The sequence below is a fragment of the Monodon monoceros genome, unplaced genomic scaffold (assembly GCF_005190385.1).
Source record: "Monodon monoceros isolate NGI ecotype Baffin Bay Population unplaced genomic scaffold, NGI_Narwhal_1 Super_Scaffold_18, whole genome shotgun sequence".
Taxonomy (NCBI): Eukaryota; Metazoa; Chordata; class Mammalia; order Artiodactyla; family Monodontidae; genus Monodon; species Monodon monoceros.
In genome coordinates this window covers 81,706,066-81,723,745 of record NW_021703774.1, presented here as the reverse complement: position 1 = coordinate 81,723,745, position 17,680 = coordinate 81,706,066, and the positions used below count along the sequence as shown (strand labels likewise).

Below are 17,680 nucleotides of genomic sequence, written 5' to 3'. Positions count from 1 at the left end.
TACAATGACCGTTCTTTTCAAAACATTCCAGACCATTCCCATTTTCTCGAACCATAATATCTTGCCTTTTCACTTTCTGTTTTTTAAATGTTATCCCTTCTTGTACAGATGAAACCAGTGCTTCTACTGACAGATACACAGCACTGTTTGCTCCTAGATGATCTGAGATATGCTCAAATTCTGGTTTATTGGCAATAAGCTCTTCTTCTGTTGGTATGTTTATTCCCATGAAGCATGGGTATCTAATTGGTGGTGAAGCTACGCGAATGTGTACCTCTTTTGCACCAGATTCTTTGAGCAATTTGATTATGGGTGAAATGGTATTGCCTCTCACAATTGAATCATCTACAAGAACAATTCTTTTGCCTTTAAAGTTGTCTGACAATACTCCAAATTTTTTCACAACACCAAGTTGTCTTAACCTCATGTTTGGCTGAATGAATGTTCTTCCTACATACCGGTTTTTACATAGCACCTCCACATACGGAAGCCCACCCTTTGCTGCGTAACCAAGGGCAGCAGGCGTAGCAGATTCCGGGACAGTGCTAAGTAAATCCGCATCCACAGGGGCTTCAATTGCTAGCTGCAGACCACAACGGTATCTTACTGTGTAAACCATTTGGTCTTCAAATATACTATCTGGTCCTGCAAAATAAACATATTCAAAGATACAGAAAGCTATTGGGTTTCCTTCAGACCTTGGTATAATATCAAGAGTTTGGAAATTATGTCTGGATATTTCCACAATTTCTCCAGGCAAGATTTCACGGTAATATCTTGCACCAATAGATAAAAAGCTACAAGATTCTGAAGACACCACCCATCCTTCTGTTTCTGAAGATTTTTTTTTCTTTGTCATTTATATCAGATACAGGAATAAGAACGACCAATGCACAGAGGACGATTTCCATAATGATCTCGTACTGCATAAATCACATCTCTGTGCATTATAATCAGAGAGTATGCCGTGGGTGCTTCCTTCATTAAGTTTTTAATCCTTGCCACCCAGTCTGGGGTGTCATCTTGTTCCTGGGGAGGGGTATACGCCAGTAACTGGGTGATCATTTCGCTATCAGAACTTGTTGACAGACCAATACCGAGACGCAGAAGCTTTTTCCTTAAGCGAGCAGCATCTACCAATTCGCCATTATGCGCCACAGCTATTTTCCCATGAAGTGTTTCAACAACAAAGGGCGGGCAATTTTCTAATTCACAGTTTCCTGTAGTGGCGTACCTCGTGTGTCCAATTCCAAGATTTGAAGTATATAATTTCTTCAAATTGTCTTCAGTAAAGACGTGATTTACAAGACCCATTCCCTTGTGTGTTTTGAATGTTGGTATCGAATTCCCATCACTGGTCACAATACCAGCACTCTCCTGACCCTGGTGCTGCAGCCCCACGAGTCCCAGAGTGATCACATGCGGCACATCTAGCTGCGTGGGCCACTCTCCTGAGGCGATGCATCCGAACATGCCACATTCCTCTCGGATCCCCAACTCCTCCAGCTCCATGTCGCCACCGAAAGCATGTGGAGGGACCCGCCGCTGCGCAGGGGTCTAAGCACCAACCAGTTGTTCGTTCGGCCTGTAAGCCTCAGAAGCTCGGGCCAGCTGCAGCCGCTTCCTAACCAGCGGCTCGACCCGGCCCTCACATTTTAACTACATGCCCATAGCTATTCTTGGCTCCCTCCTCTGTTTATTTTACACACAGAGACATTAACTTTTTAATATGCCAGTCTAATTTTGTTACCTTGCTTAAACTCATTAATGCTCTTTCTTGACTACTTTTCCTATTTACCTGGGTACCACTTACTGTTACCATTAGCGCATAAACTCTCCAGCTTGATGTAGAGGCATATAGCCTCTGTTTAGTTTTTCTGATGTCCGAGGAGGTGTAGGGGGTTAGTGCCAAAGGCAGCTACTTTTTGGGAGTTTTGTCACTATTTCTGTCTGAACGCTTCTATCTCCTCTCCTAGGGATTGGGAACAGCAACTTATATACCTTTTGTTTTGTAGATCAACATATACATTCAACATGTATCAATATTTTGTACTCAGAGTCTGCAAAATGTGCTATGCTTATGAGCTAGGGTGTTGTATGTCAGCTTCGGGCATTTTCTTTGTGTAGTCTAAATTGTTTTGTATTCTTTGGAGTTGATATTTGAATGGACAGAGATTAACTCTTTTTTTCCTTCTATTTTTGATTATTTCTCCTCATTTTGTTCTGTATTAGAGAGCCTTTTGTAAAAGTGACTTATATTGTCATGTTGCCCAGAAGACTCCCTTTCAGTTCTTAAACCTAAATTCAGACTATCAAGCTAGTAAGACCATTTGGTACCCTTGATTGTGGTTCTTACTTTGCAGTTTCTTAGTTCTCACTAATTGATATTGGAATTTATAGAAATTCCCATTGTCTTTTGAAATAGATTCTTTCCTTGCTATTGGTTTAGTTTAGGGGTACAGATTCCTTCCTTCTTCCCTCCCTCCCTCCCTCCCTCCCTCCCTTCCTTCCTTCCTTCCTTCCTTCCTTCCATCTCACCCTTCCTCCCTCCCATCCCTCTTTCTTCCCTACCCTCCCTCTTTTTTTTTTCTTTTTTTCTTTTTTGCTGGTATTCTTTTGTTTGTTAAGACCCTTTAATGGGAAATGGGAGACTGGAGATCTTCTGACACTTTCATTTATGTTGACATTTTCTGAAAGGTCCTGATTCACTCAGACTTATAGTTGAGGTGAGTCAGGAGGGAAATGGTTTTTAGTGGAGGAATCTGAATAGGAGGATATACATAGAAATGGCCATTTATCTCTAAAAATGTTTCTTTGAAATTTTGACATTTTTTTGTAAGGATGATAAAGAAATCCTTTTAAATATGTTCCTGATGAAACATAGAGATTAGAAATGAAGATGGGAAATAACAAATTATTTTTTAACGAATGTTGACTCTCCCTGGAGTCAGATCAGTTTTGATGTGTAATATAGTTTTTAGGACCTTTAAACTATCTACTTTGGAAAATTTCTAAGGCTTGGGATAAATTTCTGTTTTTAAAAGATATCAGAAAAAAAGAAGCTATTAAATTCCTTTAATAGTGGTTAATTATATCAGCCTACTGCCTGAACCTAGAGGTTGAGATTATTTACATAATGATGCATCTTAAAGTGCAGTCTGAATTCTGTAATAGTCATTTTTTTTTCCACTCAGACTTCTAATCAAGCACATCTGTATTCCCTTTCAGCTATCTTTTTATTAGCTGCTACAATGAAATATCAGTAGCAGATCTTCTACCTCAAGTCCTGGACATTCTGCTGAAGCATATAACTTTGATTTGCAGAAAACCCAGTTTTCTGTTTTCAGGGAAATGACAAGGCACAATAGACCCTCTTGTCAAAAGGATGAAGCATTAATACTATGATTCAGATTTCAGTGTGCCATCCAGCACTGGTTATCTGGCATTCTGACAGGTTTGCTAATGATTCCTGATGTGAGTGCCACAAAGAAAAAATTGTAAATAGACTCAGGATAGCATTTTAGAAAAACTGTTTTTAAGAACTAAATCTACATGATCCCATCAAATAAAAGCTTTGTAAAGAAAAAGACCCACTTTTGATGATTTCTTATTTTTTCTACTGTTTTCTGCTAGGAAGGTTCATCTTACTTTGCTCTTTCTGATGCATGACTTTTAAAGGGAAAATTGTGGTGATTTTGTTGTGTCTTTTCTAGAATTGTGATTTTCATCTTACTTTTCAAATGTAGATTTTAATATTCTATAGCTTATTTATCAATTGAGAGTTTCAGTTAAAAGCAAAATGGTTGGAATTTAACCTCGGTATGGGGAAAATACTACTTATTAAAAACAAATGATTAAAGGAAAACCTAGACAAATAGTATCAGCTTTTACATAGAACTTTTGCAAGTTTTTTGTCATAATGCTCCACTGGGTCAGGCTTCCTTTTCCACGAATGACCTTTGAAGGGCAAAGTTTTTGAAAATGTGGTTTCTAGTTTTTAAAACTTTTTTCTCATTATAGTAATAGATGATCACTGTAGAAAATTTGAAAATACAAAAACCATGAAGATAAAAGTTTTTTTAAATCACCCAATAATTATACCTGCAATAATGTTTTAAGTATTGCTAATGTTTAAGTATGAGTTTATGTATGACCCTTACATTTTAAAAATTTGCATATCCTCAGGTATGTTACAATTTGGGGGTCACACTGAATATTCTGTTTTGTGACCTGCTTTTTTCACTTAAAATACCTTATGAGCGTTTGACCACATTGTTATAATCAAAACTTACTTTTAACAGTGCTGTTTAATGAAGGGATTTCTGTGAGGATTACAGTAAAAGTGTTTGTCGGAGATGAATTCCATTTAAAACTGTCAGTATAGCAATCACATTATCAAGTATCATTTTGGTGTGTTTAAGAGAGTGTTTACTCAGAGCTGTGCTAGGTATTTTGGAGGGTAGATACAGAGATGAACGAAACATAGTTCCTGGCTTCACCCAGGCTGAAGATCCAGTGAGGGAGGCCAACATGTACCCCATTGTTTGTAGTAAGAACGAGCTGGGAGGAGAGATGAAAACAGAAGTTCCTTAATGTGGACTTCAGAGTTCTGCCTGGGTGTTGGCTTCAAAGAGCAGGTGAACAGGTGGTCAATGTGCAGGCCTTTTGCCCTAAGAGTATTTATGTGTATACAACACTGTGGGTCTCCAGGTGGAGTAGACACAAAACTGAAACCAGCAGGGGAAAGAGTTGGGTGTGGAGGTTAGAGGGTAGGGCAGGGTGTTAGCAGGACTGGGGTAGTTGCCTCAGAAGTAAGAACAAATATAGATACAACAGCATTCTCTGGGGCACCAACTTTTTATAATATTTATAACTTGAATTCCTGGCCACGCATCAGATTTTTTTTAGAGAAATGATTGTTACTTGCAAATACATTCTACACAGAAATACTTGCTTTATTTAAGCAAATAAAAACCATAAAAAACTTTCAAAAAAAAGTATACAGCATGATAATGGGTTTTATTTACACATAATTTGAATATAATGAAGCAATTTCAATGCTGCATTAATACTGAATTCTACATGTAGTAAACAGTGTTAGGCTTTTAGGGATGGGTATATTTAGTTTGGTGTAGTTCAGGGATTTTTCAGATTACCTAAACCAAAGAGTTCTTACTTTATCTATGCTTCCAGTTCTTCTGATGGTAAATGCATTAAAAATAATAATCAAGGAAGGGAGGGAAGGAAGAAAGGACGGAGAGAAAGGAGGGAGGGAGAAAACATTTCTAGGGTGTGCTGGGAAAGGACCAGATGTGCAGCAGCAGACTTGGCCTTAAACTGCCAGCAATGTAGGACCCAGGGCGGTAGATGAAATCTGACCAATGTGTTTATGATAGCTGCTTCCAGGAGTCAGTGGAGAATGGACACTCATTTTAATATGTACTACTTCCTAATTTGTAATAGAGACAAAGAATGTGACCTCCAGCAGACAAAGACAAATACTGTATCTTCTCATTTACATGTGGAATGTAATAGAGATAGAAATAGAAACTCATATTCTCATAGAAATAAAGAGCAGAATGGTGCATTTTCTTCAGGGGCTAGGTGTGGGGGAAATGGGGAGATGTTGGTCAAAGGGTACAAACATACAGCTCTAAGGTGGATGAGTTCTGGGGTTTTATTGTACAGCGTGATGACTGTCATACCAGATTATATACATGAAAGATGTTAGAGTAGATCTTAAGTGCTATCTCCACACATACATAAAATGGTAATTATGTGAAAGGATGGGGTTACAAACTGACCGTAACTATGGTAATTGTTTAACAATATATACATGTATCAAATCGTTGCATGCATAGCTTAAACTTATGTGTATATTTTATGTCAATAATATCTTAAAAGCCTGAGGGGAAAAAAAAAAAAGAACGTGACCTCTGTTAGCAGGAGACTTTCTCCTGACTGGTGAGGTGGCAGCAGGATTCTGCGGAAGACAGCAACACCGCTTGATTGCTTCGGTCTGTGTTTCTTCACACTGTAACTCAGAAGAATACTGAAAACTGGCCAGTTTTAAACACTAAGTGGCTCAAGAGATTCCAGAAGATTTAGTGCTTTTCAAATTTGGGACAGAATAAGAATTTAGTTATATAAATTATTTTAAAAATTCATTAGGTTCCACTTGCCCATAATGAGAGTGGAACACTTAAAGAGTTATGTTGATAGGGGTTGTCTAAGTTTATAACCTTGAATATCCTCTTACACCTTGAATATCCTCTTACAGATAAAAGACTGAATAGAAATAACAAGGTGGCATTTGAACACAAGTATGAAATATAGATGTGACCAGTAAGAATATATCCATAGTTGCTAGCTTATAGCAATTATGAAGGTCCTTGGTGTCATACCTGAGTTAGTTGAAGTTCTTTTAAGTTATTGTCACAAGGTTCTACTCAAACCACTGGCCCTTGGAACTCTTGTCTCAGCTTGTGTGAACTCTTCCTCACTTCCTAAGAACCAGCTATACTGGATTTCTCTCAGTTCCTGTCAGCACTGTGTTCTTTCCCACCTCAAGTAAGTGCCTTCGCATGTACCACTCCCTCTACCAATTCCCTCACCTTTTTTTTTTTTTGTCTAGTTGGCTTCTATTTATCCTTCAGGTTTCAGCTCCAGTGTGATTACTCAGTGACGGCTTCCTAGACTCCCTAGACTTAGGATCCAGATTATAGATTCCCACAGTGCTCTATGCTTCTCTTTCATAATGCTCTCGGGTTTGAAATTTCTTTCTCAGTGTTCATCTTCCCTGTGAGACTTTTAGTTCAGTTGGGTGCACTCTCATTCACTGCTTTACCCGCAAGAGCCTACTATTCAGGACTCAGTACATCTTTTTTTACACGATAGACGTAACTTTCATAGAAGGGTGGGCTCTTATGAAAGATGGTGTTCTAAGCTTGTTTTTTTGTAAGCTTAAGCCAGAGAAGAAATTCATGGAAAGGAGGGAGGGAAGAAGGGAAGAAGGGAGGGAGGTATCTAGCACAGTGCTTAGTGCAGGTTCTGGAGCTGGATTAACTGGGTTCAGATCCCAGGTCTGCTACTTTCAGTGATACAACCTTGGCCGAGTTACTTAACCTCTCCATACCTCAGCTCCTTACCTAGAAAATGGGAATAATAATATCTACCTTAAAGGTTTCCATGAGAAATGAGTGAAAACATATAGCATATATGTACAATATAATAATTATTATTATAAAATAGCAGTCCTAGTCATCAGTGTTCTGATGAACAGAATTTGAGGAATTGGCATAAAAGCTGTAATTAAAACTTACTTTTAAAGACGTAGAGCTTGCTGTGTCAATGAAGAATTTACTGTAGCATTTTGACAGCGTCCAAATAAAGTTAATTTCATTGTTTAAGAAACAGTTTAAAGTAAAGTTTTGTATAGGGCTTCCCTGGTGGCGCAGTGGTTGAGAGTCCGCCTGCCGATGCAGGGGACACGGGTTCGTGTCCCGTTCCGGGAAGATCCCACATGCCGTGGAGCGGCTGGGCCCGTGAGCCATGGCCGCTGAGCCTGCGCTTCCGGAGCCTGTGCTCCGCAACGGGAGAGGCCACAACAGTGAGAGGCCCGCGTACCGCAAAAAAAAAAAAAAAAAAAAAAAATATATATATATATATATATATATAGTTTTGTATATACAAAGAATACTGTATCAGTTAAGTGAGTATTCTAAAATTTCCTGCATTAGATGATGTAGAGGGTGAAAAGAACAATTAAAGATACAAAATTAAGCTGACTCATTTGTTCTGTGTGCTAGATCCTGGGACTAAATCTGTAAAAACAAACCATGACCTTGGTCCTAAGATAGCTGACAAACTTTTATGTTTAACAACTGTATAAGATATTTTAAATAACTTTTGTGCCATAGAATATATTTTACTTTGAAATGTGTAGATACTGATTATCTAGAAAAGCCTTGTTCACATACCATTTACAGTTTCACAAACAAGTGGACTGCAGTTTGGTTTATTTTGTCTTAGGGAACTCCTGCCTTGAACCAAGGAGCCAGTTTGGAGTTAAGCTTATGTATATCTTTTTCACTAGTTTCATGGAGCTCAGGATGTAGAGGAAGCAATAAAATGCAATGCTCTTCTGAGTCTAGGTCTAATGGGAAATGACTAGTTAGTAACATCAGTTGTGTTGAACTAGTTAGATTGAACAGTTTGCTGGGGAACTTCACCAGGCTATTTACAGTCATCATAGTAAGGAAGAAAAGTGGGACGTGATTATGCCTGTACTTTGCCTTTGAGGAAAACAGATTTTTTTTTTTTTAAGTTTATGACATCTATAGGTGTGGTTCCAAGACTAGAGATTTCTAAAAGAAAAGTTATGTGACGAAATTCTTATGGGTACAAAGAATGTTCTGAGAAGCTCAGGATTTTTAAAAGATGTATGTGATTGATAATTGGATGGAATGCAATCACATTTGTACAGTGCTAAGTAGACTGTAAAAAATAAACATTGAAGAATTTCCTTTACTATCGGCCAAAGCTCAGAAGGAGTTTAGATACTTCATAGAGCTCAAAGAGCTTTTAAGGTTGTGTTTGAAGCAAGAGCAGTGAGAAGGAAGAGGTAGACTTACTGTGAGAAGATGTTATTGGTAGCAGTTTACAGGCAGAAATCAGTTCTGTACCATTCTTACTTTGCTTCCATAGTCTTGAACTGGAAGAATTACTTTTCCAACAGTAAAAGATAAAACAAACAACCTCAAATGAGGGAAATTAAATTTTAAAAAGATAAGATCATAAGAGTATTATTCACTTTAGATGAAATTAAGTTTTCAAGACTCAGCTGAATTGCCCCCCAGGAGTTAAAGGGACTCTCAGGTATGATCTCAGGGTTATTGTCAATATTCTTTGTGAAATCGTGGAGAATGTGGGAAGTACCAGGAGACTGAGGCAAGACAAATGTCGCAGTTTCCAAAAAGGCATAGATTGAGAAAAACGCAAATCCACTTCCCTAAGTTTAAACTGCGACATTGGAAGAGATTGTAAAAGATAAAACTAATAAAATATTGCAAGTGTTTAGAAAAGAAAGGGGTGGTCTCCATGAATCAATGTGAATGTATAAGAACAAGACATGCCAAACTGACCTTATGTTTTTCTTCTTTTCAATTGTATAATTACTACTGGATTAGACAATAGTAAAGACATGTCATATCTTGACTTTGGCAAGTGGTTGACAAAGTCTCCTAGACTACCCTTACAGAAAAGACAATGAAATGTTGGCAATTGGGTTGGTTTACAGCTGCTTGCATGACCGCACCTATGCCAGCATGCCACAATGTTTACCTAAATAATAACCAGTGATTCTATATACTGATTCCTTAAAGAGAAATGGTAGTGAATATTAATTGGCATACACTCAGAAAGCATGAATTTGAGTTATGAGTTCTTTTGACTGAGGATTTGTATATTGAAACTTGAGTGCCTGGATTTATTCATATGATTGAGATTTCGGTTATAGACTTTTCCCCTCCTGAGCTGTGTATGTAAGATTTACAGATCTTTTTTTAAGTTTCATAAATCAACTCCATTTATAAATCACTTAAAAGTCAAAGAATAATCTTAACACTTAAAAGCAAAGGCTGGCTGGGTAAGAATGCAATTATGAAGAAGTTTTTTTCTTATTTGTTTAACAACTGCATTAACTCCAAGTAGATGTTTTCATACTCTTGAAATGTCAAGTTTCTGTGAAACTCTCCTTAAACAAAAGCTGGAAGTTCATATACAATTCAATAATATAGATAATCTCAGTGGTGTCTCTGTGAGCTAATGTTTCTGTTGGCCTTCTGGTAATTCCACAGCCATCTCCCTATTCAGGGTATTTGTACTTTTTTTTTTTTTTTTTTAATAAATTCCCTGGAACCACATTGAAGTGGAAAACATAATATTCTGTCCCCTTACGAAAGTTGTTTTTGGTTTCTTGAAGCAAGGAAGTCCACGATGACTGCTGTATCCAATATATTCTGTCATTAATTATTATTAATCTTAAAGAATGCCAATCCATATAATTTGTTAATCTTTTATAGTTGACATTTCATTGATATTTGTAATATTTTGTCCCCAACCTCAGAAAAGTGTGATGATTTCTTTGAATAGTTGCGCACTTTAAATATCCCATTTATGAAATTGTACTTCACCCTCTTCTTTGCAGCTGTTCATCTCAGCATTGCATCCAGAATCCCCATAGAAGCTGAGGGTGAAGATAGAGTGCAGTTCCCATCCTGATAAATCTAGGTGTTATTCTTTAAATCTAATTCTTTCCGCTTTAATGATTCTCTGTCTTAAGGTCTCGTGGGCCCTTGAAACAGGAATTGAGTTGTTTACCTTCATTTTCCCTTAAAAGAGCCCCCCTCATGTGGTAATTTGTGATCTATGATTTTTATTATGGCTTTGTCTTGTTGTTTTTATAGATTAAAATCCAGTGTGGGTTTTTAGCATTGTATAGTCATCCCTGTGAGTTATGCCATATTTTATAGTAAAGCTTCAAATTAAAAAATTTGACAAACCTTGAATTAAAAAAGTGTTGATTTAGATTGTCTTCTTTAATAAAACAGGCATTAGCCTTTATCCAGATTAAAACTGTTTTTGAAAATACATTGGATAGCAGGTTTTTGTGGAGCCTATATAGCTTATTTCAAATAGAAAAAAATGATGCATTCTCTGTCTAGTCAAAAACCCCAACCAAACTTCTGCAAGCATCGCTTAATACTTTCAAGCACCTATGTAACAGTCCACAAAAGCTTTTGTATACTGATTATTACAGTGCATTTGAAACACTCCTTATCTTATTTTTAAAATACCTAATGAACTCATTGGGTATGATTTTGTTCACTAAGCAATGAGACTGTACAGTATTAATTATGAATTGGGTTTTTCTTCTACCCAGCAATGAACAAGTTCCATAATATAAATAAAAAATGAAATAATATGATCCCATTTAAATTGGAGTTGGGTTGGTGGGGCCCCGAAGTGCCTGGCAGAAGCAGCCTCTGGGACCACACATTGTTCTGTGTTATTCCTGTAAATATCTTTCAGGTTTTCTTCTTTGATCACAAGGTTCTCCCCTTCCTCAGCATCTATTTTTGACAATGCAAAACAGGGACTTTTTGGTTTATGTTTATTAGTTTAGGATCTGAATGTTATCTCTAAACTTTAGAAGCTCTCTGATTTCCTGCTTATTTTAATACTCTCTCATATAGGTTATGTTTATTTATATATGTGAGAAAAGACCAAAAGAAGGGATTAGAAATGCTGTGTTACAGAATAATAGTTAAAAGAATGAATTGATCTGTAGTAACCTTTGATTTATCTAATCTGGTCATAACTATGCTGTTTCAAATAAAATAAAGAGTATATTTTAATCAACTATTCATTTCTTATTCAATAAGATAATCTATTTTGATTTAGCATTGCTCTTTTCTAATTATCTGAAACCTTGTCTAATGAAAAGTGTTTGGATTGCTTTGATGTTCATTTTAAGCTCAACCCTTATTATAAATTCACTGCAATCAGATTTCTGCAGTCCTCTATTTTTCTGCTTAATATTTCTTTGAGACCCCTAATATCCCTCTTTTTAATCTCCCATTTTCCCCACAAATAAGAAAAAACAACCTTTCACTCCTATTTACTCACATTGTATCTAGGAGTCAAGCAAGTGGACGGAAAATGCCTGTTCAATCTAGTGATAGGCAGAAGGTTTTGCGTAGGACCCATTTGGTCTGTTAGAGATGATAAAGATGGCCAGTGTGGGTGGAACGTAGTTTGAGAGGATGAAGGGTGAGTGAGTTTGGGTCAGAGATGGCCAGAGCTGAAACATGTAGGGCTTTCTAAGGCCTGTTTAGAAGTTTGAATTATATTCCAAGAGCAGCAAGAAGTCATTTGTGGCTCTAAACAGAGTAGTGATTATCTGATTTATGTTTAAAATCTCATTCTGGCTTCTTTGTGAATGGTGGGAGCAGGAAGGAGCCAAGAATGGATGCAGCGAAACCGATTAGAAGGCTGTTATAGAATTCCAGGCGAGAAATGATGGTGGCTTAGCTTAGATGGTGGCAGTGGAAGTGGAGGGAAGTGGGCAGTTATGGGATATGTTTTGGAGGTAGAACTGACAAAAATTGCTAATAAATTGCGTTGAGGGATAGAAGTAAAAATGAGAAATTGAGGATGACTTCTAGATTTGGGGTTTGTCCTGTTGGATTGGTGGTGGTAATTTTCGAAGACAGGAAGAACGAGAGGAGAAGAAAATAATGGGAGAGGATAGAATTAAGAGTTCTGTTTTGGTCATCTGAAATTTGAGGTGCTTATTTGACTTCCAAATATATCTGCAATATATAGAGAGTTTGATGAGTTTGGAGCCTGGTGGAGATCGGTCAGGGTTAGAGACGTGATAAGAATTTGGCACTTACCAGGGTATAGATCGTATTTAAAGTCATTGGATATTTGTCATGTTCTGTGACTTATACGTCCTCCCTCTCCTTCCATGTAAAATTATGCCTACGTTGTGTATTAAAGTTGTGTATTTTAATTATAGTACCTATAATAGTTTGGTACAGTTATCTTGTTTTGGATGCAATATTCTGATTTCTTTTTCCTATTTATGGCTAAATGGTTTAAGGGTATTCATTAACTAGCATTGATATTTAACTGGAGATCTAACAGTTATGTGTTTTGTCTTGTGTGTTTTTTTTGTAGGCAAAGTCATTAATAAAGATTTGCGACATTACCTGAGTCTTCAGTTTCAGAAAGGATCAGTGGACCACAAACTGCAGCAAGTGATTAGAGATAATCTCTATTTGAGAACTATTCCATGTAAGTATGAGATGGAATAAAAGAAATGCAGCCAAAATATCTTTATTTAACTAATCAAATGTCTAGAAATAATTCACTAGAGTATCTCATATGAAATTGTGGAGACTAAGTTGGGGCATTGGAATGAAACAAAAATTGGATAAAGAGAAAAATTTTCAGAAGACTTTTAAGTGCTTTGTTTTAAAAATAGAAAAACTAGAAGATTCTATATTTTGACTTTTTAAAAAGCCATTAGACTTTAAAATTTTAAGAATATAAATGTACATGTTGCTAACTAGATGTTTTTCCTATAAATCAATTTCTAAAGCCTATGCAGTAAGAAGACTATTTTGCTCTCAATGCCTGTACACTGAGAACAAATATTTTTTATTAATTATTAGGATACTGCTAATTTTAAAATCTGCCTCTTCCCCAAAGGAAAAAAGGAGGAAGCATGCAGTGCCACCTTTGTGGTAATCCGCTTTGAATTTTTATCTAGATGTTGGTGTATCTCTTCTAGTCTTAATAGTTTTCATAGGACCTGATTGTTGTTGTAATGATAGTTTTGGCTTTTCATTGTTTTTTTTTAACACATAACAAATCATGTATGCTTGGTTTAACTAGCGTAGGTCTGGGGAAGAATAAAAGCAGTAAACAATAAAAGGGAATAAAAGGACATTCTGGTCTGTTTTACTTTTCAGTATATTTGTAATTCCTTGTGGATACTAGCTTTTATAAGGCCTCTGGAATTCTTGATTTCTTTTTCTTGTTATTTAATCTCACACAATGTCCAGTTCATCACCAAACCTTCCTGATTATGCTTCTCAAATACCTATCTCTCTGCACTACCATAGACCCTCACTCTTTCTTACTTGGATTTTAAAAAACAACCACCACCACAACAAATAGCATTATGTAGTTGCAAAGAGCTAAGTAAAACTGACTTCAAAATCTTGATTCTGGCGTTTTACTAGTTGGTTTACTTGGGCAGGTTACTTAATCTTCTTAAGCTTCAGAATCTCCATGTATAAAATGGGAATCATAAGGCTCACCTGATATCATTATTAGAATTAAAGTGAGAACATAAATGTAAACCACTTGGTCTAGAGCAGGTACTCAAGCAGTGTGTGGCCCCTTGCCCCATTCTAACTGTATCCCCTGACTCCAGTGTCACCTCAGTCTAGTCCATCTTTAAAGTGCACGTCTGATTCTTTTCCATTTGTAGTTTATCCTTCAAAACGTCCTGTTGACTGCAAGTCTAGACTCCTTAACATGGTATAAAATATTTTGTTTTAAAATCTGACTACTTATCTATGATTTCCTTCCATAAATCTACCTTGTCACATTTGAGAATTGCAATTCCTGCCTTCTTTTCTTTGCATTTGCCTGATAAATCTTTGTCCATCTTTTTATTCTTTTATCTTACTGAATCTCTTTGTTTTACAAATAGTGTTGAACTTTGTAGCCAGTGTGAAAATATATTTATTGATTAGATCGATATCTTTAGTCTCAGTTTTGTCATGTTTTTCTATTTTGTAGCCAATGTGAAACTTTATTGATGTGATTGATATCTTTAGTCCCAGTTTGGTCATGTTTTTCTATTTTACCCATGTACAAGTATTTTATATAAAAAGCCTTTCACTATGTAGTCTATTTTATTTGAGCTCTCTTTTTAGGAAGATTTGTATCTTTATTCTACTGGTTATCTCTGTACCTTTATATAATACTCTGTGTTTCTCATCCCTTTTTTTTTGTTCCTACTATGAGTAATATTAAAATTATCTAGTCATTTCTTCTTCCTCCTTACCTCTCCCTCTCCCATCATCTGACTTGAAGTAATATCTTTTTATTCCCAACACATATAAGGTAATCAGCGAGCTCATTCTGCTTTGCATATGCTTTCCTCATTCTGACCGTTTTTTTGATGCTTGATCTGTATCTATATTGGCAATGCAAGCAACCATTATGTACTGTACTCTCCCCTTTATAATCATCGTTTATTCTCCATTCTTTGGGTAGATACATATTTAATCAAGCTACCAACCCTTATGTTGTTGTTTCTTCAGTAATTCTGGTTGTCTAAAGCTTGTTGTCTACCAGATTTCCATGAAAGGTTCACAGGATCATTATAGCCGTTTCTCTGTGGCCTTTATACTTTAAAGTTTGTTTGGATGGATATGAAATTTTTGGCTCATAATTTCTTTCCCAGACTATCTTAATTATCTAATTGTTTTCTGGCATAAAGCATTGCTCTTAAAAAAGTCTGAAAACAATCTGATTTTTATCCCCTTATAAGGAACTTGGTATTTTGCCTGCATGGGGTGTCTCAGGGTAGCATTTTTAGTTTCATAGCTCTAGAGCTCCCTCCCTCCTTGTTAAAGCAAGGTAATAAAAATATGTACTTGTACTTTTTGCTGCCCTCTGCCACTTTTACTTGATCTTCTTTTTAACTTACTTCTACTGTCCTAGTTTTGCAGTTTCTCCCCAGTGTGAGGTTTTGCCTTAGAAAGGAGCTCTACGATTTATTTGTTTTAATTCATAGTTTCCAAACAGCTACAGCTACTTCAGATCCTAACAGGAACTCCTAACTTAAAATTGAACTGCCCAAAACACTTCCAAGAATCTAGAAGCCCTGATGCATCAGTAGCAGTTAGCAAACTGAATGGTCACATCTGGTCTCTAAATGTAATTCTTTACTAAAAGATGCCAGATTGGGACTTCCCTGGTGGTCCAGTGGTTAAGAATCCGCCAGCCAATGCAGGGGACACGGGTTCAAGCCCTGGTCCGGGAAGAACCCACGTGCCGTGGAGCAACTGAGCCCGTGTGCCACAACTACTGAGCCTGCGCTCTAGAGCCTGTGAGCCACAACTACCGAAGCCCATGTGCCTAGAGCCCATGCTCTGCAACAAGAGAAGCCACCACAATGAGAAGCCTGCATACCACAACAAAGAGTAGCCCCTGCTCGCCACAACTAGAGAAAGCCCATACACAGCAACAAAGACCTAATGCAGCCAAAAATACATAAATAAATAATAAAAATAAATTTTAAAAAAAAGATGCCAGTTCTTCCTGGAGAAAATTCTGATTCTCTGTCTGGGGCAAGGAAAGTACAAGCTTGGAATATCCAATTGTATCAGAAAGTATGCTTAAAAAATTTGGGGGACATATCAGAAGAACATAAAGAAAAAAAAGCCACCTAAATGGGGTGCCCACTGACAAAATCTGAGACAATTTAAACAACAAAATTAATAAGAGAGAAAGAGAGACTTCTACTGTTGTCAGACATTGCACTATAGATAAAACACAACTGTGACCCCTAAGAGAAGAAGAAAGGAGACTGCACACAAGAGGAGTCCTGTAATTTCCTCAGCTTTCTTCCTGGAGGCACTTTTGAGGCTACAGCAGAGTAAGGAAGAGCCCAGGCAGAGTTTAGCAGACTCTGAGTTGAGGGGACATATGAAATATGAGTTCAAGAAGTCTGAGGTGTTTGGAATTTGTAAGACAGGGTGTCAGAGAGGAAAGAACTATGAAGAAAAGGAGTTCAGGCAAACTGCATAGGTGCCTCCTTGGGTCTATTGCTGAATACTAAGCTGAGAATGTGTAGGACGAGACTTCACATAGCAGGGCAAAGAACTCTCTGTGAGCTGTAAGATTAACAATACCAGAGCTTACACAGGACCAAGAGAAATTTGAGTTCTAACCAGACTGAGTGGAGAGACCCCGTAAGGGTCATGGCTTACTAGTAGGGTTAAAATGACCATAGATTAAGCTCCTTGAGGCCCATTTTAACAAAATTAAATTTAAAAAGTCCCAAAAGGATCAAGTGAATATGCATGTAACTTAACTGTTAGTAACAATAAAGGAAAGGAGCGGGGGGGAAAGGGAATAATCCACACTCTTTAAAGGAAGTCAACAAAATCTGGGCACTGAATAACATAATATTCACAATGTCCAGTGTCTAATAAAAAAGTACAAGCATACAAAAAAACAAGGAAATGTGACCCATAAGAGAAAAGTGAGCTGATTAAAGAAAAGAATAATAATTTTAAAAAAACCAGAAGGGACACAGATAACGACCATACCAAGAATTTTAAAGTTATCATAAATATGCTCAAGGATTTAAAGGACAATATGAACAGAATAAAGAGAAAACAAGATGTATACTTTTAAAAAGAACTAAATGGAACTTCAGAAATTCACCGGATGGGCTTAACAGCAGATTAGGAACTGCAAAAGAAAAGATCAGTGAACTTGAAGACTTAGCAATATAAACTTATCAAACAAACATGGAGAGGAAAAAAAGTAAAACAGTGAACTTTTTAAAAGCAACCAAATAGTGAGAGAGACAGAGAGACTTCTACCTTTGCAACGAAGGACTAACTGGTACTGGATTTACCGTCTTATCATAAACAACCAGAAATTGGGCAAGATATCTATAACAGCTGTTTTCAGACATTAGATTATAAGCAGAACAGGACTGTGATCTGCTCATACTGACCTATGGCACACTGTCAAGCCAAAGTGGGGGCAGCAGAAAAAATATTTGAAGAAATAGTGGAAATATTTGAAATATTGAAATATTTGCAAATTCAATGGAAACTATAAACCCATAGATCAAAGAGTCTCAACAAACCCCAAGAAGAAGAAACCTTTAAAAAAAAAAAAAAGATCAATGTACATAATAATCTAATTGCTGAAAACCAGTGATAAAGAGAAAATGTGAAAGGCAGACAGAAAAAGAGGTACATGCGGGGAATATAGAATGACTGCAAACTTATTAACAGAAACAGTACAAACTGGAAGTCAGTCAAATGTCATCTTTAAGATGCTGGAAAGAAAA

At 36.8% G+C, this 17,680-nt stretch overlaps 2 protein-coding genes across 7 annotated transcripts in view; one reads left to right on the top strand and one right to left on the bottom strand.

Moving 5' to 3' along the window:
- LOC114899097 (amidophosphoribosyltransferase-like) overlaps window positions 1-1,512 on the bottom strand; it is a 1,630-nt gene extending 118 nt beyond the window's left edge. The window contains 3 exon segments of the mRNA XM_029229518.1: window positions 9-847; window positions 849-881; window positions 883-1,512. Of these exon segments, the coding sequence (XP_029085351.1) occupies window positions 9-847; window positions 849-881; window positions 883-1,512 (1,502 nt within the window).
- Window positions 1-17,680, top strand: part of MAGI3 (membrane associated guanylate kinase, WW and PDZ domain containing 3) — a 295,639-nt gene that overhangs the window by 152,154 nt on the left and 125,805 nt on the right. For 5 of the 6 annotated variants that reach the window (XR_003794507.1, XM_029229509.1, XM_029229507.1 and 2 more), the window contains exon 2: window positions 12,745-12,861. Coding sequence is in view for 4 of the 6 variants with exons in the window: in XM_029229509.1 (XP_029085342.1) it covers window positions 12,745-12,861 (117 nt within the window). In the remaining 2 variants the exon portion in view is untranslated. Of the gene's footprint in view, window positions 1-12,744; window positions 12,862-17,680 lie in introns of those variants that run through there. The other variant, XM_029229508.1, reaches the window with a different exon arrangement.